At 47.0% G+C, this 22,771-nt stretch overlaps 1 protein-coding gene across 1 annotated transcript in view; it reads left to right on the top strand.

Annotated features, from left to right (window-relative positions):
* Positions 1–2,650, top strand: part of ZCCHC2 (zinc finger CCHC-type containing 2) — a 56,236-nt gene extending 53,586 nt beyond the window's left edge. The window contains exon 14 of the mRNA XM_032152109.2: positions 564–2,650. Within this exon, the coding sequence (XP_032008000.1) occupies positions 564–631 (68 nt within the window). The 3' untranslated portion in view covers positions 632–2,650. The remainder of the gene's footprint in view (positions 1–563) is intronic.
* The last annotated feature ends 20,121 nt before the right edge of the window (positions 2,651–22,771 follow it).

Raw genomic sequence — 22,771 nt, 5'->3', positions numbered from 1 at the left:
TGAGTAACTATGTAGTATATCTGCATAACCAGCTGTCTCATGCCTATTTCCCCATGCTGCCCTTTTCCTTCCCAGCAAATGTTTAAAAAAAAAAAAAAGGTCCAAGATTCTATTGCATTTTACAGGAGCAAAATAGTTCAGTACTATTTTGATTTGAGAGTAAAGGAATTTGAACAAAGTTTAATGTTACTACCACCAGAAAGAAGAAAATGGTCTTACCTATGTTTGAGTAAGATACCAAATTTTGTGTCGACTTCAGACTGTTATTTTCACTTGGCCTTTGTCGTTTTTGCCAAATCTTACCCAGAAACAAAAAAATTCTTAAATTGGGAATATATTTACTTGGCATTCTTAAAGAAAGATCAAGTTTGATAGCTGTTAGATTGAATTCAAAGCACAAACTTTACATTGCTTTTTAAAGTGAGCGGAGTGGCCATTTGGAGTGGCACTAGAGCTGACGAAGGTGCCTTGTGGAGAGCATGCCCGTGTGATAGCTTGTACATAGTGGTTTGTGATGACGTTTCCTTGTAAGCGGTGACTTAGTTCTGTCTTTCCCATTTTAGGCACTTACAGACTGAGATACGCACCTCCCCTCCCCCCTTCTAATGATACGTTGGATTCTGCAGACTGAAACGAGTAAAGCTTGCCTACTTAATACACTCAAGTGTGGGGAGTCATGGGGTGTGGAGGGGAGGAAAGGAAAGGTATTTTGTTTCTTTGTCTATACATTTCCTAGATTTCTATGCAGTTGGGATTTTTCATTTCTCTTGTACCAATGTCCAAAACAAGAAAGAATGCAATGCTTTTGAGCCTCTGGTCTCCTGGTTCAACAACAGGCTTATATGTATGATACATGTAATTTAAACCTTCAGACAAACTATCAAAAGGAAAATGTTGGTGCGTGCTTTTTTTTTTTTTTTAACACTGAATACTTGCTGTGTGCAATGTTTACTGAATCTTTAAAACTGTGTATTTGACCTTTTTTTACAACACTGGTGACAGTCATATGGTTTTGAAAAAAAAAATTTTGCTTCTTCCCAGCTTTTCTCACTTTCACCCTAAACGACACTTTCCTCCCCGGCCAGCCTCACTCTGTCCCCGGCCTGCAGCAGGAGCAGCCAGCAGTGCATTCACCCCACTTTTGTAAACTGCTCTGCATATAAACCAAGGGCAGAATGTTTCACCCTGATCTTATGGGAGGAATCAGACTCCCAAAATAGTGTGTATATATGTAATAAACAGCGTCACGTAAATACATATATGCAGTGCTTGTTGTCCAAATAAAAATGAAAATAAGTGGAAGAGAGAGGAAGAAGTCAAACCATATGAAACTGAAAAAATATGACGTACGAAATGGACAAAAAGCTTTTTCTGAAACCAACTTTTTACTTCCATCATCCTTTTTTAGCCTGTTGCTTCAGAGAGACACAAAGTGAACACACTGGTGTGAATGTCCCTCTCTGTGTGCTTGTGTTTGTAATGAAAGTCTACAGCCAGTTTTACTTGTCTACCACCGTGTTGTGCTCAAAGAGACACTACTTGAGTAAAGATTTCTTCTTTCCCTGTACCAACTGTTACAGTGTTACGTTGTGTTTAAAATGTGTATGGTTTATTGCAATCTGAACAGAGCTATGGGTTTCTACCATAAGTCAGGTTATTTGTTCCCTAACCTGTCTCTTGTAGCAAAGTCACTTTTATAACAGTTTACCACTATGCTTGATTATAATGTGAAAGACTGAATTCTGAGTGTGTTAAGATGGTATTAATCATGTCAGTGTCATGTCACTAAGTTTAATGCTGCTGTTTTTAAAAAAAAAGAAAAAAAAGTTTTTTTAAAAAGCCAATCTATGTAGTAAATTGCTTCCAGGTGATTTTTGATTTCCTAAAGTGCACTGAGGTTATCTGGAAGATTGGGTGTATTTTTTGGTGACTGCTGCATTCATCAGCAATGAACAGTTTCCACTGTATAGTCCTAGGGTCAGGGGGTGGGGGTTTCGTTTTCCATTCCTCAGCACAGAGCAGAAATGATAGGTTTTTGTTGTGTGGAGTAACGGTGGTATGCAGCAGAGGAACGTAAACATTTGGTCTTGGTTCAGAAGCCTAACAGATTGCTAGACAAGAGAAAAAACTTGAAGAAAAAAGAAGCTTAATTTCATGCTTCATAAGTAGCATTTATATTTATAGCACCAATGTACATTTTGAAACGTTCTTTCAGGGGTGGGCGTTATGGGGAAGGGGTGGGTGTGAAGGGGTAGATGAAAGCTTTAATTTAGAAAGAAAGTTCGAGTAAAGGAAATTATTTTGATTAAATATATTTTATTTGATCTGGGTATTTTTGGACCACATTATTAAATTAATTGTTAAGCTGCAGTTGAGTTGTTCAAGTGAGAGTTTTGATAAGCCACGTATGGGCCGCATTGTGAATCACTTGCCAGTTGTACTTTATGGAGCTTATTTTATGATTTAAAATACTGTACTGTACATAGGAGGTATGTTACCTTCTCCTTATTTGTATGTTTACCATATACTTTGATATTTGAAATGTTATGTACTGGAAAGGCCACTTATATTTCTAGAACAGATTGGATTTTATGCAACCTTTTTTCCTTGAATTAACAGCAATAAAAAAAAATGAAAAACAGCTTAAGAATTGTGCCTCATTGTAAATTTTGTAAAAATGGAGATAGGACATCATACATGGCGATTTTTTTAAAGTTTTATTTATGTATGTAATTATTTTGGGGTTAATCCATTTCCCTGCAGGGTGGGCAGTGAATCCCAAAGTTATTTACCATCTAGATGCTCCTCAGTTCCTCCCCCAAATAACTTTTTTGTTTTTGAGACGGCGTCTTGCTCTGTCACCCAGGTTGAAGTGCAGTGGCGTGATCTCAGTTCACTGCAACCTCTGCCTCCCCGGGTTCAAGCGATTCTCCTGCCTCAGCCTCCTGAGTAGCTGGGATTACAGGTGTGTACCATGACACCCAGCTAATTTTTGTATTTTTAGTAGGAACGGGGTTTCACCGTGTTGGCCAGGCTGGTCTTGAACTCCTGACCTCAAGTGATCTGCCTGCCTCTGCCTCCCAAAGTGGTGGGATTACAGGCATGAGCCTCCACGCCCGGCCTCCCAAATAACTTTATATAGAGGTCATCTGCGTGACCACTAGAGAAAGGGGGACTGCACTCCGTGAGTGTTGAGTACTCGGCTGCTTGCCAAAGGCTATGGTAGCAATGAGGCAGAGTCCTTGTCAACCTTGAGCTCGTGTTTCCAGTTTAGGCCTTTACCCACCAAAAGTGTAAAGGACTCATTACTTTATCAACTTTGTTAGTGTGATTCTATTAGCCAGGCCCCTCTCTCAGTACAATATGTACTATTTTTTATTTCATTGCTTATCTTGGCTGTAATCCAGGCTCAAAAAGTTTTTAAGCAGTTGGTAATTTATAAGAGACCAGGTTGGGGGCCTATGGGTGTTGCTCCACGCCGCCTTTGCAGCAGTCCCGGTGGCCAGCACCGTCCTGGGCCTTGGCTCTTTGTCAGGAGCCCTCTAATGACTGTGCCCTCTGGATCCGGGCAATGAGTGGGCAGTGAGTTTGAAATGATTATAAATTCCCTGATTGTTTACAGGGCACCAACTTTCCTTTTCAGCCAATAAATAATGTACCTATAGGTAACACGTATAAATCATGAACCCAGATTCACATTAACTAGCATGTCCCATATCCTTAGCTATCCCTCCCTCCGCTTCCCCCACTACACTAAGGTAACCACTGCTCTAGATTGTGTTGGTCTTTTTTTTTTTTTTTTTTAATGAGACAGACTTTCGCTCTTGTTGCCCAGGATGAAGTGCAATGGCGCGATCTCGACTCACTGCAACCTCCACCTCCCGGGTTCAAGTGATTCTCCTGCCTCAGCCTCCCGAGTAGCTGGGATTACAGGCGTCCACCACCACGCCCAGCCAATTTTGTTTGGTATTTTTAGTAGAGAAGGGGTTTCACTATGTTGGCCAGGCTGGTCTCGAACTCCTGACCTCAGGTGATCCACCCGCCTCGGCCTCCCAAAGTGCTGGGATTACAGATGCGAGCCACTGCGCCTGGCCTTCTGTTAGTCTTTTACTTGTTTCCCCACACACTGCTCCTAAATACACAGTTTCTTTTTGCTTTTCTTGAGCTTTGTAAGGGTATCCTTTTGTGCCTAGCCTTCTGTGCCTGGCTCTGTTCATCTGATTTTATGGTCGTGATGTTGTGTTCTTACATTTATTCATTTTCCCTACCTTATGATAGTCTCATTGTGGGGAAGAATATAGATAATTTCCCCGTTCTGTCAATGGACATCTGGGTGGTTTTAATTTTTTTTCTGTTACAAACAAGGCTGCTGGGAACATTGTTGTCCCTGGTTCGTGTGTACACGAGTCCTCTAGGGTGGCAAGCTGGGAGTGCAGCGGCTGGGTTGCAGGACATGCAAGTATTCAGTTGGCCAGGATTTGCAGTATTGTTTGCCAAGTGATTTACACTCACACCAGCAATGTAGTAGGGAACCCTGAATGGGTATCCAGAACCCCCTCCCGAGATGGTGTCATAGCGCTGTGGAAGGCGAGGTGGACCCCTCCCGAGTTGGTGTCACAGTGCTGTGGAAGGCGAGGTGGACCCCTCCCGAGATAGTGTCACAGTGCTGTGGAAGGCGAGGTGGACCCCTCCCGAGATGGTGTCACAGTGCTGTGGAAGGCCCGGTGGGGGAATGAATGTGCAGCCTAGGTCTTTGCATCTAGAAAGAGCCCCAGGGTGGGATCAGGGTGGAGAGTCACCTTGGGGAAGGGGATGCAGGCTGGGCAGGAACAAAAATGACAGCAGTGCGTGGTTGGGTACGTGGGGGAAGGAGATACAGCCATAGTAGAGGGAAAATTATAAAAGAGTTTCAAGCTTTGTGGGTACAGTACATAAAATGGGATCAGACTGGAGAATTTGGAGTTGGTTGAATGAAAAATGGGAAGTTTCCGAGTTTTGAATAGAGGGAAAACACATTGACAGTGGTATCTGAGGAAATCCTCAGGTGGTTAAGGAAAGAGAGCCTGGAGGTTGAAAGACGGGTTAGGCATGGCTAGGAGGGCCGAGACTAAGGTGTTGGCCATGGGAAGGCCCGTTTAAAAAGGGATGGAAGAGACAGGTAGAAGGAACCTTGATGCTCTGAACTTTATTTTCCCTAGATATAAAATGAGAATGTTTCTTTTAAATTGTGGTTCAGTGGCTGGGCACAGTGGCTCACTCCTGTAATCCCAACACTTTGGGAGGCTGAGGCGGGTGGATTACTTGAGGTCAGAAGTTTGAGACCAGCGTGACCAATGTAGTGAAACCCCGAATGTACTAAAAACACAAAAACTTATCTGGGCATGGTGGTATGTGCCTGTAATCCCAGCTACTGAGGAGGCTGAGGTAGGAGAATCGCTTGAACCTGGGAGGCGGAGTTTGCAGTGAGTTGCAGTCACACCACTGCACTCCAGCCTGGGTGACAGTGAGACTTCATCCCAAATAAATAAATAATGGCTCCCAAGGTTAAATAATCTATGGGAAAGGTCCAACATAATGAAATAGCACTGAGAAGCCCCTCAAATTCTAGTTGAATTCAATTTTGGATGAACAGGGAAATTGCAATACTATTTTAAGAGACAGGGCCAAGCACAGTGGCTCACACCTATAATCCCAACATTTCGGGAGGCCAAGGCCTTGGGCAGATCACTTGAGCCCAAGAATTCAAGACCAGCCTGGGCAACATGGTGAAACCCCATCTCTACAAAAAATACAAAAATTAGCTGGTTGTGGTGATCTACGCCTGTAGTCCCAGCTATTCGGGAGGCTGAGTCAGGAGGATCGCTTGAGCCCAGCAGGCAGAGGCCGCAGTGAGCCAAGATCATGCCACTGCACTCCAGCCTAGGCGACAGAGTGAGACCGTGTCTTTTTTTTAATAAAAGGGAAAATGTGGATGAGAACAGGTTTGGGTAGGAGTGATGGCAGTGATTCTTTGGATGGTGAGGAACCTAGCAAACATAGCTCCTCATTAGACTAAGATTAGTTAATTTTGCTCTATGCACTGATGAACGATATAGAAGCTATTCCTTACTCTCGCAGATTAAACCTAACTGGAGAGCTTGCCAGTTAATGGTACGTACGGACTGTACAGACATGCCGAGTCGTATGGTCATGATTATTCAGTACCAAAGTAAAAGCTCATGGCAAGGCAAATCTACATTTAACTTTTTATATAAGCACTAAGAATCAAATTTTTCTGAGAAGGTTCCAAAGAGATGAGAAAGTGCGATGTAAAATACCTTTTTCCTTAACAGGTAGCACCTGGTACTTACCCATCCATTTGAGCTTGGAAGACACCTTTTTCAGTTCTCCATACTGATTACAAAAGCATTCTAAGGTTAAGGCAGTGAAACCGTATGGAGGCAAGCTGTGACAATAGTTCCACCCCATGACGCTCCCATAATCTTAAAAGAATAAAAAAATACTAACCCCCCTCCACCCAACCCCACCCCACCCAGAGGGAGGGCTCATTGATTTCCAGAGCAGTGAGTTTCGAGGTGTAAGACATGAAGTAAAGAAATGGGGTCCCTGCCTGGAAACGTGGTCACGATATCTCTACATCTTCCTCTCTTCAGGGGAGGAGACCAGCTGTTAAAGGATAAGGGGCTCTGGAGTCCCAGGGCTGAGAGGCAGGTGTCCGCTCGGGGTGGAGGGAATGTTTTAACTGGAGTGCCCTCGCCCCTTCAGATGACCCTATGCAGAGAGAGGACAGGCCAGGACGGGCAACCTTGTCTTTCCCTGGATGCTTGTTAACATATTGGCTTGCACAGGTTGGATTCCTAAGGTCAGTCTAACATCATGTTTGGTGTTACCACTGCTTACAGATACAGCTATTGTGCCTGCCCATGTGAAATTTACCTAATTCCTAAACGGTGTCCTCTGGTGAAAAATGTAAGCCCCCTGAATTGGAACACGGGTACACATCACCTGAGCTCTGTGTGTATATGCAAATGTTTATCAATTGTGGAAGCTTTGGAATTGGGGGGGTTTGGGGCTTGTCTGTTCTGTAATGGGGGGCACATCACGCGTGTGGGGACCAGAGACCCTTCCTTCATGCCTCCTCCTCCGCCTGCAGAGAATACGGGCCTTGGTCACCAGAAGCTCTCAATCCCATGATCCTGTTTTGCTCTTTGAAATTTGGCGGTGGGAGTCGTGGTGAGGTGGGGGGGTTGGGTGGTTCTTCATTGTTTTTCTTTTTCCTCTTGCAGTTCCAATTTGAGCCGCTGTGAAAAAGGCCTCCACCAGCCTCTCACCAGAAGATTGCTCATTGGAACGCAATGCCACCTAGTGGGGGACGAGGACAGTGCGAGCAAGTAGATGTTATTTTCTATTGACCTAATTTAGAGAACATTAAACGTAAGAGAGGGAACATTTGGGGTTGTAAGCCTGTGCCCAAAACCTTAAAGAATGCAGGCAGCTGGCCATAAAAGCAACTTGAGCAATCCCCTCATTCAGCCGTTGAAATCTCAGTTTGTGTGTGAACACTTTAAAGGTTTCCTCTGCGCTTTTCCTGTGTGCATTTGGTCATCGCAGCTGTGAAGTGGGGTGGGAATGTTTCCCCTCGTTTTCTAGCAGAGAAATTTTGGGTTCAGCGAGACGGAGTGCTGCAGACAGACCCATGGTGACACTCAGACCTCCGCTTGAAGTTGGTGCTCACTTCCTGGCACTACTTCCTGCCCCCATGGGTGCTTCTGGCAGAGCCCAGGGCAGTGGCTTTATGGAACTGTGTAAGGTGATAGGAACCCACAGGCGGAATGGCCGTGTGGCCTCTGGTCTGAGGAGGGCTGGACCAGGTCGTGGGCACGCCTGGAACACACACCATGTCCTATCCCATAGCGAGGCCTCTTCCATGTGGCTCTCGAAGGATTTGAGGACACGGGAGGGTGAAATGTTTCCAGAGAGAAATATTCAGGACTTTTAGAACTAGGCTTTCAAAAGCATTTCCCTGTCAGATAAATTCAAGTGGCATCAATGCAGATTTTAAATGTGTACAGATATCCCCACTCACACACTGAGCTGTGCTTCACACATTTTGTGCACAGAGTGAGTATTCCATTAAATCTAATGAAGCAGTGGGTCAAGCAGAAAGGAGAGGTGACTGCTGATGTTTTTAAAGCTCTGACAGTCACATATAGATTGTCCCAAGTACCCCTTCTGCCTGCTGCCCCCAAGACACTCCAAAGGCAAAGATGGAAGGTGACAAAGTAACCTTCACGCAGAAACAAGGTCACCCCCAACAACAAGCCCTGCTGAAGGTGAAGAATGCCACCAGGCTGCCTGGCAGTTACTGAGTGCTTATTCCTGCTAGCCTATTGGAGTCACGTCATATTTGTTACATGGTAACTTAATTGTGCCTTCCACGCCTTCACAAAATCAGTTGTACAAGAGAAGGCACCCACCACAGTCCATGTGACCTTTCTCAGTCTGATTTACGTAGTGGGGATGATGACACTCGCTTTGTAGAGAGTTGCACGATTAAACCTGGCAAACAGACATAAAGCACTCAATGTCTGACACATAGTGGACTCTCAAGAAGTTTGTCATGCAAGTGACACTTGGATGCCCAGTATGGGCCAGACAGCATCAGCTCATTTCAGCTCCCACAGCCCTGTGAGGGAGGAACTCTGCCCTGTTTTACAGTTAGGGAAATTGAGGCACAAAGGCTAAGAAGTCGATATCCAAGGGTGCAGAATGATTGGGTGACGGTGAGCCCAGGCAGTGTGACCACAAGGTTGCTGCCCCACGCCACCTCTGTCTGTTTCGTGGGTATGTCGGTGTGAGGTGCAGGCAGCCCTGCACTGGCATTTGGCAGGCGGGACTCCCGGGCAGGCTCTTCTGCGAACACTCATGGGCCACCAGCCCTTTCTGGGGCCTGCCTTTTTTTTTTTTTTTTTTTTTACCTGAAAGCTACGTGAATCGTTGGTAAATTGGTGTAAAAATGGAACTAAGTCATCTCAAAAGTTCCTTTCAGTTCTAAAATTCTGTGAATTGAAGACGACTTTTTCACTTTAGATGATTTATTGGGTTTACGGTTCTTTGCGCTTTCTGATTGAACTGATTTGAAGTTCTTATTTCGTGTGTTGGGGAACACACCCCTCACCCGTCACAGCGTGGCGGTGGGATAGGAGACCGACGTTAGGCCGGCCGGTCACTAGGGGGCAGCATCAGCACGGGGCTGGCTGTCCCTGGCCTTGGGGAGCAGTTTCTGCCCCTCCTGCTCCGTCAGAAAGTCTCTGACTCCTCTCTGCTTGCATGTGTAAAGTTTTCATTTTCAGGGGCTTTTTAGCCAAAAAAATAAAGCTGTATGACTTAGTGCCGAAGGATACGAATTAGGCGTAGCTCTCTGGTTGGCAGCATATACCAAGGGGCATCAACCTACCACCCACAAGCTAAGAATGGTTTTTACATCTTTAAATGGTTGGAAAAGGAAAAAGAATGTTTTATGACACATGAAAAATACATGAAATTCAAATTTCAATGTCTACAAATAAAGTGCATTAGCACACGGTCCTCTTGCTTCTCTACGTGTGTTGTCTGTGGGTGCTTTGTGTTATCCCAGCAAAGTGGAATAACTGGGACGGAGACGCTATGGCCCTTGAAGCCTAAAATATTTACCATCTGTCCCTTACAGAAAAAGCTTGCCATAATCAGCCTTATCTGAAGAAAGATGCACTTCGCATTATCTTGAAGGTCCTGATTTTCTGGGAGGAGGGGTTCATGCCCTCCTTTTCGGGCTCTGCTTTCTTGGCGCAGTCAGTAGTTTCTGGCGCTTAAGAAGGGACAGATGCTAAGAGTGGGTGAAGTGAGCCCAGGCAGTGCGCGGCACTGAGCGGTTAAGAAGTTGCTGGTTCTTACGCACAGTCATTCAGCAAACCTTGGCTGGGAGCTCAGCCTAGTGAGGGGTGTCCTAGCACCAAGGATCAGAAAGAATGGGGAGGGGAATGCGGGAAGGACTTTCGAAGGGCGTGTTTTAGTTGAGCCAAGAAGGAAGAAGTGAGCTTTTCCTTAGTGAAGAGGTGAGAGATGGCAAAGGAAACAGCATCACCCAAGGTGCTTCTGGGAAGAGTAACTAATGGAGAGTGCGCTGGGTGGGGCAATGAAAGACTCCACGTCCTGCTGCAGGAGCTGGGAGGCGGGGTGGCCTGGAGACAGGCGGGGGCAGGCAGGGGCTGCAGGCACCCCCTTCAAAGAGGGAGGGAGCCAGGAGAAGTGGGTCCGAGAGGAAAAGCTTCCTGTACCCGGGCTGCATTGGTGGTACCTGAGGGCATCTGGAAGACCGTGGTTCTCCTTGCAGCAGACACCTAATGGGCTTCAGTGAAAAGACAGACTCCTTGACTCTCCCTCTCCCCAAACACATTCCTACAGAGTGGAAGTTTCCAGAGAAAACAGAGCCATCAAAGAAGGTTGAGAGTGAGAATTAAGAGACGCTGGAGAAGATTAAGAGAATGTGCCCTGAAGACAACGAAAAAAAACAATAGAAGATTTCAAGAATGAAATGGCTGTTGTGGTCACATGCAGTAGAGATAAGGAATTATTCCACGGGGTCAATGAAGCTTAGAAGACGGGTACTGGGGAATGGGGGCAGCAGGGGAGGGGATGAGGGCAGGGCTGGAGGAAGACGCCTAGGCAGATGGGCGCTGTGAAGGTGGAGTTGCCCGTTGTACTTGGGGCAGGCGGGGGATGGCCTGATGGTGTCCTTTATCCTGGTGACATGGGGGGAGGCAGGCACTGAGGAGAGGGACCAACGTCTGGAACTGCTGCTTGGATCAGGGAGCCGAGGGGCACTGAGTAGAACTCCCAGCATCCCTGAGGGTCCACTGAGGTTGCAACCATGGATTTGAGGTGTGGCCAATCACACAACACAGCTTAGAAATCATTTCTTTCCAATGATGGAGGAAGCCGAGGCAAGAGAAAGGTTAGGTTGATTTGGGATGGAGATGTGCGGATTCCGTGCAAAGATTTTGTGTTGAGTTCACTGCCCTTGCTAATTCAACTACCCCTTTTGGGCTTTCACTTCTATCACTCCCCCTGCACACCCATTCCTATCGCTCCTACAAGTTGAATGCCTTGTTACGGGTGCTGCCTCCAGCTCCCAGGGTTGCAAGTCTGCGCCCTGCATGCCTGTTCCCTGCAGCCACACTGGGCCCATCCCAAGGGTCCTGCTGCCTCCAGGCCTCTTGGGCCTTCACTTTTTCCAAGCTCTTGTTTTGGTTCCAGCTTCTTTGTCACTGTTCCCAGACTAAGTGGGGAAGGGACTTGCCCCAGGAGTCCCAATCTTGTCCACAAGTCACTAACCTCTGGTAACTCACATCAATCAAACCAGAGACTGAAAAGAGTTCCCTGGGTGGGTCAGGGAAGTGGTTTTTCTACCTAGACAGTATGTGTGCATCAGGCAGCAAGCTGAAGTTACACAGCAGCAGCAAAGGCGTACCAGAAAACTCCATTTGGACTTTAGACTGTGCAAATATGAAAAGGTGAGTGGCTGAAATGTGCCTTTTACTAACGGTAGGGGTGAAGGGAGGGAGGGCAGTTTGCTAAACATAGAAACATGATTTCTGGGGAAATGTTTAAACCATTAGGACAAGGCTTATGCCTATAATCACTGGGCGGCTGAGGTGGGGGGGATGGCTTGAGGCCAGGAGTTCAAGACCAGCCCAGGCAACATCACAAGACTCCCCTTCTCTACCAAAAAATAAAAATTAGCCAGGTGTGGTGGTGCATGCGTGTGGTCCCAGCTATTCAGGAGGCTGAGGCGGGAGGATTGCTTGAGCCCAGGAGTCCGAGGCTTCTGTGAGCTATGATCACACCACTGCATTCCACAGCCACAGCGAGACCCTGTCTTAAAAAGCAAACTGCTAGGACAAGTGACTTCCGATCATTTCACAAGGATCTATTAAATAACAGATAAGTAATATTACAATTCTACTCTAGTTAACCTCCGTCTAGTTGCTAAATTTCTGAACAGAAGTGTAGAGGTTATCAACATAGACTCAGTTTGAATCCTAAGACCACCATTTACATGCTGGGGCCACAGAGCAATGTCCTTCCCCTCTGAGCCTCAGTTCTTTTACCTGTAAATAAAAATCGCAGTTGTGTCCACCCCACAGGTGTGTGCAAGGGTTAGATAATCTAAACGTGGTGTCTAGCATACAGGGAGCGCTAACACAGTCTTCTATTTTCTCTTAAAATGTCTACTTATTCAAAACCTGCCTTCCTATTTTAGGGCTTATCAAAGTTAGAAATGCCTCCCTTCTTGGATTAGACTGTGCCCTGCTCTTTCGTGTTAGCTGTTTTTATTTTACATACTCTTAATCGTCCTATACAATCATTCTGTATCTTATTTTTTATTAATACGAGGGATGAGCCAAAATTGATACTTCGTTGCTAACCAAAGTCTATAGGTATATTAGGGTTCACTCTTGTTCAGTTTTGTGGGTTTTGACAAAGGTGTGAGGACATGCATCTGCCGTTACAGGGTCGTACAGGATAGTTTCACTGCCCCAATGTCCTCTGTGCTCCTCCTGTTCATCCTCCCTCACCTGACCCTGGCAACCACTTTTTTTTTTTTTTTTTTTCTGAGACGGAGTCTCACTCTGTCGCCCAGACTGGAGTGCAGTGGTGTCATCTCAGCTCACTGCAGCCTCTGCCACCCAGGTTCAAGTGATTCTCCTGCCTCAGCCTCCCAAGTAGCTGGGATTACAAGCGCCCGCCACCATGCCTGGCTAATTTTTGTAATTTTAGTAGAGACAGAGTTTCACCATCTTGGTCAGGCTGGTCTTTAACTCCTGACCTCCGGTGATCCACCTGCATCGGCCTCCGAAAGTGCTGGGATTACAGACATGAGCCACTGTGCCCAGCCTCACTTATCTTTTTATTGTCTGCCTAGTTTTGCCTTTTCCAGAATGCCATGTAGTTGGGATCATGCAGTCTGGAGCCTTTTCAGGTTGGCTGCTACCACTCGACAGGACACATTTCAGGTTCCTCCATGCCTTTTCGGGGTTGGATCGCTCGTTCTGGTCTTGCTGAGTAATAGAATGTTATATGGATGTCCCACACCTTATCCATTCACCTATTGAAGGACATCCTGGTTGCTTTGACATTCTAGCAATTATGACTAAAGCTGCTGTAAACATACAGGTGGACATAAGTTTTCAGCTCATTTGGGTACACACCAAGGAATGTGATTGCTGGATCATGTGGTGAGAGTGTTTAGTTTTGTTAAGAAACTACCAAACTGTCTTTCCAAAGTGTCTGTACCATTTTTGCATTCCCACCAGCAATGAATGAGAGTTCCTGTTGCTCCACATCCTCACCAGCATTTGGAGGTGTCAGTATTTTGCATTTTAACCGTTCTGATAGGTGTTGTCTTACAACAATTAACGTTGTTGTCTTAATTGGCAATTCTAATGACCTGTGATTTGGAACATCTTTTCATCTTTTCATTTGCTTATTTGCCGTCTTTAGTGAGCTGTCCAGATCTTATTGGGTCATTTTCTTATTGTTGAGTGTTAAAAATTCTTTGTATACTTTGTATGCTCGTCTTTTATTAGATAAGTGATTTGGAAATATAGTATTTTCTCCCAGTTTGTGGATTGTCTTTTCATTGTCTTAGTGCTTTGTTCTTTTTATTGCAATGAAACTAAAATTTAAGGACGCTAAGGGACAGAGAACAGTCAGAGGTTTCTCTACGTCTTTATTCTTGTTAGATGCATTGCTGAGCAGTCTCCAGTGCTGCCTCCTTGTACATTCAGCAACGGGCCGAAGGTGGGAAGTCCTCAACCCAGAGCTGGCACAGCTCCGTCAGCAGAAGGCATGGACACTGGGGGCTTTCAAGTCCTTCCCCTATAGGGACAACCAGCCACTATTCAGGGGCTGGGCCCGTGCTGACCCTTTTTATTACCTGCCCTACCCAGAGTACAGAAATTATGACCTAAAGGATGTCCCCTCATCACATTGCTTGACCTTATTTGGGACACACAGGACTGAGCTCCTCCCCAGTGTATTTATAGAGATGTGCACAGTGGAGAAGCAAGTTCCCAGGTTTCTAAACTTAGAGGCTTCAAGCAGGGTTTGCAGGTGTTGCCTCCCCCTCCCCCGTCTCCCTGTGCAAATGTGCCTTCCTTCTAGAAAGCACACACAGACCTTGGTAAGGCCTTGGTGGAACAATAGACAACAGTCCCAATCCTGTCTGCTTCCCGCAGGGTGGGACGTCATGACCCGGCCGTGGAAGGGAAGTTCAGCCCACGGAGGGCTTTTCCTGTGGGTCTCCAGAATGCTTCTCCCACCCTCCCCGCCTCCTGATAATGCAATGCCCTGATGCTTCAGAATAGCCGAGTATCTTCTGGGGAGTTTGATGTTAAAATGTGCCTGTTTCTGGCTATGTTGAAAAACCATGGCCAAGGAGGAAGTGACCTGTTCTGGAGTTTCTCTGTCCCCAGTGAAAATAAATCATTGTGCCCAGCTGGTTTGCAATCTCAGTTTTTTAAATCAGACTCTCCACCTAATTGAAAGTGGAGGTGTGTTTATTCTGGCAAAGAATGGTAGCACTTCTTGACTGAAAATGTTTGGAAAGGCCCTTAAAGTCCAGTGCGAAGTGGTGGAGCACAGCTGTCACTGTGTTTCTCCCAGTGCAGTCCAAGGACCACCAGGAAGCCTGTGAAATGCAGCCTCCAGGGCACAGCCTAGCCTCACTGCACAGAATGCCTGGGGTGGGCCATTCAGATGCACATTACATTAAAAAACCATTAGGTTAAAAGCACAAACTTCCGCTGGGTGAGGTGGCTCATGCCTGTAATCCCAACGCTTTGGGAGGCCAAGACGAGTGGATCACCTGAGGTCAGGAGTTTGAGACCAGTCTGGCCAACATGGTGAAAGCCCATCTCTACTAAAAATACAAAAATTAGCTGGGCATGGTGGCACATGCCTGTAATCCTAGCTGCTTGGGAGGCTGAGGCAGGAGAATTGCTTGAACCTGGGAGGCAGAGGTTGCAGTGAGCCGAGATCGTGCCACTGCACTCCAGTCTGGGAGACAGAATGAGACTCCATTTCAAAAAAAAAAAAAAGCACAAACTTCAGAGGCCTAAAAACCTGGATTTACTTCTTGACTCTTCTGCTTTGGGGCCAATAATTACATGTCTTAATTCTTATCTGCAAAGTGGTAATAATAGGGTTGTGGAGAAAACCAAAGATCAATCCATGTCTTGCTGTATATAGAAAACTTAATTCAAAATGGCTCATAGATCTAAATGTAAAAGCAAAAACTATAAATGCTATAGAATAAAACAGGAAAAAACCTTTGTGACCTTGAGTTAGGCAAAGATTTCTTAGGTGAAAGCAAAATCTGTAAGAGTACATCTTAATAGATTGGACTTCATCAGACTTAAAACTCTGCTCTTTGAACAACATTGTTCAGAAGATGAAAAGACAAGCCATAGACCGGGAGAAAATGTTTGCATATCATACATTTGATAAAGGGTTTGTGTCTAGAACCCTCAAAACTCGATAATAAGAAAACACAATTTTTAAAATGGGCAAAAGATCTGAGTGCTTCACCAAGGAAGAAGCCCATGAAAAGATGCTCAATGTCATTAGTCTTCAGGGAAATGCAAATTAAAACCATAATGAGATACCGCTGCACACCTATTATAGAGTGGTTGAAATAAAAAGACCACACTAGGTGTTGACCACCATGTGGAGCAACTGGAACTCTCATAAACTTCAGACAGGAGTGTAAAATGGTACAACCACTTTGGAAAAGTTTGGCAGTTCTTAAGTTAAACATACGCCTACTACAATCCAGCCACTCTACTTTTAGGAATTTACCCAAACGAAACAACGATATATGTCTATGCAAAGATTTGTGCAAGAATGTCCAAAACAGCTTTATTTGTATTAGGCAACAAGTGGAAACAACTCAAATCTTCATCAACAGGTGAAACAATGGTCTCACCAAACAATGGAATATTAGCAATAAAGGGAATGAATTGCTGAGACACAACATGGTGAATCTCAAAATAACTGTGCCAAGTGAAAGAAGCCAGACAAAATATGTTCACCAGACTGCATGATTCCATTTGGATAAAATTCTGGGAAATGGAAATGACAGAAAGCAGATCAGTGGTTGCCTGGGTGTAGAGGTAGGGGCAGGAATGGGGGAACCACAAGGGGACACGAGAAAACTTTTGGATGTGATAGGTACAGTCACTATCTTGATTGTGGTAATGGTTTCACAGGGACATATGTCAAAACATACATATATATATCCCCCCTCCCCCCGAGATAGAGTCTCACTGTGTCGCCCAGGCTGGAGTGCAGTGGCATGATCTCTCGACTCAGTGCAACCTCTGCCTTCCAGGTTCAAGTGATTCTCCTGCCTCAGCCTCCTGAGTACCTGGGATTACAGGCGTGCACCTCCACACCCTGCTAATTTTATATTTTTAGTAGAGACGGGGTTTCACCATGTTGGCCAGGCTGGTCTCGAACTCCTGACCTGAGGTGATCCACCCACCTCGGCCTCCCAAAGTGCTGGGATTACGGGCATGAGCCACTGCACCTGGCCTCTTTATTTTTTAGAGAGAAGGGTTTTGCTCTGTCACCCTGGCTGGAGTGCAGTGGCACAATCAGAGCTCACTGCAGCCTTGAAGTCCTGGGCTCAAGTGATTCCCTTGCCTTGGCCTCCCCAGTAGTTAGGACTACAGGTGTGTACCACCACACCCAGCTAAATTTTTCGTATCTTTTTTGTAGAGACAGGGTTCTGCTATGTTGCCCAGGCTGGTCTTGAACTCCTGGGCTCAAGTAATCCTCCTGCCTTGGCCTCTCAAAGTGCTGGGATTGCAAGTTTGAGCCACTGTGCCCAGCCAGAATTTTTAAATATTGAAATAAAATTTAAGATTCAGTTCCTGGCCGGGCGTGGTGCCTCACGCTTGTAATCCCAGCACTTTGGGAGGCCGAGGCAGGCGGATCATGAGGTCAGGAGATCGAGACCACGGTGAAACCCCGTCTCTACTAAAAATACAAAAAATTAGCTGGGCGTGGTGGCGGGCGCCTGTAGTCTCAGCTACTCGGAGAGGCTGAGGCAGGAGAATGGCGTGAACCCGGGAGGCGGAGTTTGCAGTGAGCCGAGATTGCGCCACTGCACTCCAGCCTGGGCAACAGAGCGAGACTCCGTCTCAAGAAAAAGAAAAAAAAAAAGATTCAGTTCCTTAGTTGCACTAGCCATATTTTAAGCACTCAGTGGCCACTTGTGGCTAATGGCTACTGCATTTTACACCAGCGAGAGAGAACATTTTCCTCATAGCAGAAAGTTCTGTTGAATAGTGCTGGTCCTAACACAGGACCTCCTGTTCCAGGCTAGCAAGGAATTCTCATAAAAAGAATTTTCTTCTGGGCAAAATATCCCTGCTTCTTTTGTCTGCAAAGCAAAATGGATGATGGGGAGGGACATATGACAAGCCACCAGGACAGGCCATTACCGGGGCAGGTGCACAGGCGCATGCCTGTTCCTTCAGCTGTACCATTGGGAACATTGGTATTTTGCTAAATTTTTAGTCCTGCTCCTCAAATGTAGTGCACCCCTAGATAATCCATTTCGTGTGAGGAATCTGGGGTCTTTGCTCACTTTACATCCTGTACCTTTTTTTTTTTTTTTTTTTTATTTCTGAGACGGAGTCTCATTCTGTCGCTCAGGCTGGAATGCAGTGGCACGATCTCCACTCACTGCAACCTCCACCTCCCGGGTTCAAGCGATTCTCCTGCCTCAGCCTCCCGAGTACCTGGGATTACAGGCACCTGCCACCATGCCCGGCGAATTTTTGCATTTTTATTAGAGATACGGTTTCACCATGTTGGCCAGGCTGGTCTTGAACTCCTGACCTCAGGTGATCCGCCTGCCTTGGCCTCCCAAAGTGCTAGGATAACAGGCATGAGTCCCCATGCCTGGCCTGTCGTTGTTTTTGAGACAGGGTCTCACTTTGTTGACCTGGCTGGAGTGCGGTGGCACCATCACTGTAGCTTTCAACTCCTGGGCTCAGGCAATTCTTTCTACAGGCACATGCTGCCAAGCCTGACGGTTTTTTTGTTTGTTTGTTTGCTTGTTTTTTGAGACGGAGTCTGGCTCTGTCGCCCAGGCTGGAGAGCAGTAGCGCGGTCTCAGCTCACTGCAAGCTCCGCCTCCCGGGTTCACACCATTCTCCTGCCTCAGCCTCCCAAGTAGCTGGGACTACAGGCGCCTGCCACTATGCCCGGCTAATTTTTTATATTTTTAGTAGAGGCGGTGTTTCACCGTGTTAGTGAGGATGGTCTTGATCTCCTGACCTCGTGATCCGCCCGCCTCGGCCTCCCAAAGTGCTGGGATTACAGGCATGAGCCATCGCGCCCGGCCTATTTTTTTTTTTTTAAGAGATGGAGGTATGTATGTATGTATGCAGTATGCATTTATTTATGTAGAGACGAGGTCTCAGTCTGTCACCCAGGCTCTGGAGTGCAGTGGCATGATCACAGCTCATTGCAGCCTGGACCTCACAGGCTCAAGCAAGTCCTTCTACCTCAGCCTCCCAAGTAGCTGGGACTACAGGTACACAACATCAAGCCCCGCTAATGTTATTTTATTTTTTCATGTAGAGATGGAGTCTTGCTATGTTGCCCAGGCTGGTCTCTGACTCCTGGGCTCAAGTGATCCTCCCACCTCGGCCTCCCAAAACATTGGGATTATAGGCCTCAGCCACTGCCCATGGCCCTTGCACCCTTTAGTGTCCAGGGGAAGCTGCAGACCTCCTACGCAGAATGATGTTTTTAAGTGCACCAAGTCATACACATAGAATTACAAAGAAAACCAATGGCATTAAAATACAGTTTTGTCTCCAGAACCTGGCTATACAGAACCACTCATGTAACTGCAGTGATTGGGAATGAGGCCACTCCTTAAACCTATTTTGACAATTTGGCAATTCTTAACCCGGATTCCAGAATACAATCGAACGAGGAGTTTGGCTTCCCTAGAAATCGGTGCTTTTTTGGATGAATGAAGGAATGGAAATGACACAGGGACTACGAAGAAAAGCCCGGCCACCTGGCCCTTCCCAATTCTGGCCGCAGACAGCCAGTGCTGTGGCCAATTTCGCCCGCCCACGCCCTCCTTCCCAAAAATATATTTTGAAAATTACTTATTCAACAAAAATGTGTTGGGGCCGTGCCCTCCGTGCTGCCCTGGGACGAGACCGTCACACGGAACCTCCCCTGGTCCTGGGGGCCGCGCTGGGTTGTTTGCGCCGGGACTGCGGAGGGCGGCGGCGCGGGCCGGGGGCTCTGGTCGGGGTCGAGTTCAGACCCTCGAAGTGGCTCCCTCCGGGACCTCGTTCGCTTTCCTGTTCCCGACCTCTCGGCCAAGCCATGCGACCGGGTGGGCTCCGCTTCCCTGGGACCCCACTCTGACCCCATCCCCCAGGCCGCTCCCGCGAGCACCTCCGCTCCGCTCCCGCGCGGGTCAGCAATTCGACGTCCGCCCCAGATCCTGGGCCATCGGGCGCACCCGGGAGCCGCAGGGACTGTTGGACTGAGCGGCCCCCTTGCTTGGGTGGGAGCTGGGGTGCAGAGAGGGGCGGTCCCCGCACCCTTCCGCTGCATCGGTCCCCGGGCCAGTGCGGAAACTCCTCTTTGCGTTTCCAAATCACTTTTATGAACAAAAGAGGCGCCCGGAGGATATCACCCCGGGCGCACCGCCCTCCAGGGGTGTTTGAAACGTGAGCTGTTGTCAGGCCCAGGGCCAAGGATGCTAAATGTCCGGGAAAATGCGCGCGGCAGCCGGCCCCACTCAGGACGATGGTCTGTCCCTGAGAGCCAGCAGGGCTGCGGAGAGGAAGATCCAGCCGCCGCGCCCAGCGCGCACGGAGCGGGACGCCTGCGGCGATGCCTGCCCGGGTGGCCGCTGTCCCCTGCCCGGGCGCCGCTGGAGCCGCGCGTCCCCATCGCCGCGCCGGCTAGTCCCACAGGTGCCCGGAGAGGGAGGCACGGAGGCACACCCAACCTTTAGTGCGTCCAGCATACGTGGGTGTGGACGAAGGTGAGAAAGGGTTCTTTCCAAAGGCTCAAGACAGAGCTTCCAGTACCTTCTAAGTCCCCAGAAAGTAGTGGTCTAGAAGTTGCTTCCCCACTCCCCAACGCCTCAGGTGAAGGAACCAGGAATCTCCCTTCCCTGTGGATCGCCTCCTCCGCCCTTTCTGCATGCCCCTGGGATCCTAATCCCATTTGCCTCAGGATTGGAGTCTCAGGTATTGATTTCATCCTGAACTAAGAGGGGAGAGATTTGGACTCTTGTCTGCAAAACAGGCAGGGTTAAGCACTCAATGAACATCGATGGAATGAATGAGGGAGGGGAACTTCTCCACTCAGGGTTCCCTTTTGTTCCTCTTCTGATCAAGAAATGATGTATCCTCCCAGGGCACATTGATCAGTGGAAATTATGGAGGCTGCACGGCCTCTGGTTCTTTCCCCCCTCAAGACAAGAAAAGGACCTTCAAAGCCATTAACTTCCTTACAACAATCCCCGAGGAAAGGCGGGAAGCGCCATGCTGAAAAAGAAAGTAAATGGCTTCATTCATTTGTTTTTAAAATGGGACATATAGGCCCGACGCGGTGGCTCACACCTGTAATCCCAGCACTTTGGGAGGCCGAGGAGGGCGAATCACTTGAGGTCAGGAGTTTGAGACCAGCCTGGCCAACATGGTGAAACCCCATCTCTACTAAAAATACAAAAATTAGCTAGGCGTGGTGGCGGGAGCCTGTAATCCCAGGTACTCGGGAGGCTGAGGCAGGAGAATCCCTTGAACCCGGGAGGCGGAGGTTGCAGAGAGCCGAGGTCTCCCCACTGCACTCCAGCCGAGGCGAGAGAGTGAGACTCCGTCTCAATAAAAAATAATAAAATAAAATGGGACATATAAAGCATGAGGACATGTTTATCAGTGAAATTTTTTAACAGAGTAAAGAATTAAAATCCCTGGTCCCCATCCCCGAGTCCCAATTATCTCCCCAGGGATCTCCATTGTTGGTCTGCTGTGCACCAGCGTCATCTCACTGCCCCTTCCCTGCACTCCACCTGTCTTCCTGCGCCCCCACCTGCGGCCTTGCTGTTTATTATTTCTCCCATCTGGAATGCTTCCCCGCTTCCTTTTCTTTTTGAGGAAGGGGGTATTTTATTTTTATTAAGGTATAACATTTATATATATAGTAAACTACACAGGCCTAAAGCATGCAACTCAATGACTTTTCACATAATTTTTGTTTGTTTCTTTGAGACGGCGTCTGGCTGTGTCTCCCAGGCTGGAGTGCAGTGGTACGATCTCAGTTCACTACAACCTCCGCCTCCCAGGTTCAAGGGATTCTCCCGCCTCAGCCTCCAGAGTAGCTGGGACTACAGGCACCTGCCATCATGTCTGGCTAATTTTTGTATTTATAGTAGAGATGGGGTTTCACCATGTTGGCCAGACTGATCTTAAACTCCTGACCTCAAGTGATCCGCCCACTTCGGCCCCTCAAAGTGCTGAGATTACAGGTCTGAGCCACCATGCTGGGCCCTAATATTGTACTTATACAGTCTATTCACCCAGATCAAGACACAGGACATGTTCAGCACACGTGAAAGCTCCCTCGTGCCTCCCCCGGTCGGTGTCCTCCCTGGAGGTAACCACTCTTCTGACCTCTATTGCCTATATTCACTTTGTTCACGTGAATCATCTAATGGTCTTTTGCATCTCTGGTGTTTTTAGTGGGAGTTTATTCCCATCCCCCAGGTTTCAGCTCACCTCCTTTCCCATTCCTTTCAATGGCATGACGGTGTTTCTTTCCTTCAGACCACTTCTCAGTTTGCAATTTCTGTGTTAGTTTGTTTACCTGTCTGCTGTTTGCTTTCCAGCTAGAAGGTAAGTGTCCTTTCCCATTCACTGCTGTCTCCTAAGCCCCTAGCGCAGTGTTGGCGCATGTAGATATTCAACAAATACTTACTCAATGGATGAGTATGGGAATGAAAGGAAGAAATACTCCAGGCATGAATTTTTGCTGTCCTGAATCTAAAACTAATTTACTTGTGCAAACACTGGCCTATGACTGAGATCTCTGCATTTCTTTTACAAAGACAGTGTTCACCAAATCCAAATTAGAAGACTTAGCGAAAAATACTGAAGTTATTCCAGTCTGCCTGGAAGCCAAAAGTGGCCTAATTCTCACCTTCTGTGATAGGACTACCTTCTCAACCAAGACTGAATTTTCGCTTTAAACTGTTGAATCAGTGTTTTATAAAAGCACTCCACTTTGGCTACATAAAAAGACTCTCAACAGTGGTGTTTCCCCCCCTCCCCCGCCCCGCTTTCTCTCTCTCTTTTTACAGTCAGGGTCTCCTTCCATCAGTCCATTGCTGGAGGGCAGTGGTGTGATCATAGCTTAACAGTGGTTACCTCCATTGGGGTGATGGAGGATGATTTTGCTTACTTCCCTTTTACTTTGTCATTTTTTATATGGACATATTTTACTTCTTAAAATTTTTAAATAATGTTTAATTGTGGCAAAACACATACAACTTAAAATTTAGCACCTTAACCATTTTTAAGTGTACATTTCAATAGTGTCAAATACATTCACATTGTTATGCAACCAGTCACCAGGATGCTTTTCATCTTGCAGCTCTGAAACTCTGTACTCATTAAAC

The sequence above is a fragment of the Hylobates moloch genome, unplaced genomic scaffold (assembly GCF_009828535.3).
Source record: "Hylobates moloch isolate HMO894 unplaced genomic scaffold, HMol_V3 SCAFFOLD_5, whole genome shotgun sequence".
NCBI classification, from domain to species: domain Eukaryota; kingdom Metazoa; phylum Chordata; class Mammalia; order Primates; family Hylobatidae; genus Hylobates; species Hylobates moloch.
Note: the sequence above shows the minus strand (reverse complement) of the source record. Positions and strands in the feature narration are given on the sequence as shown.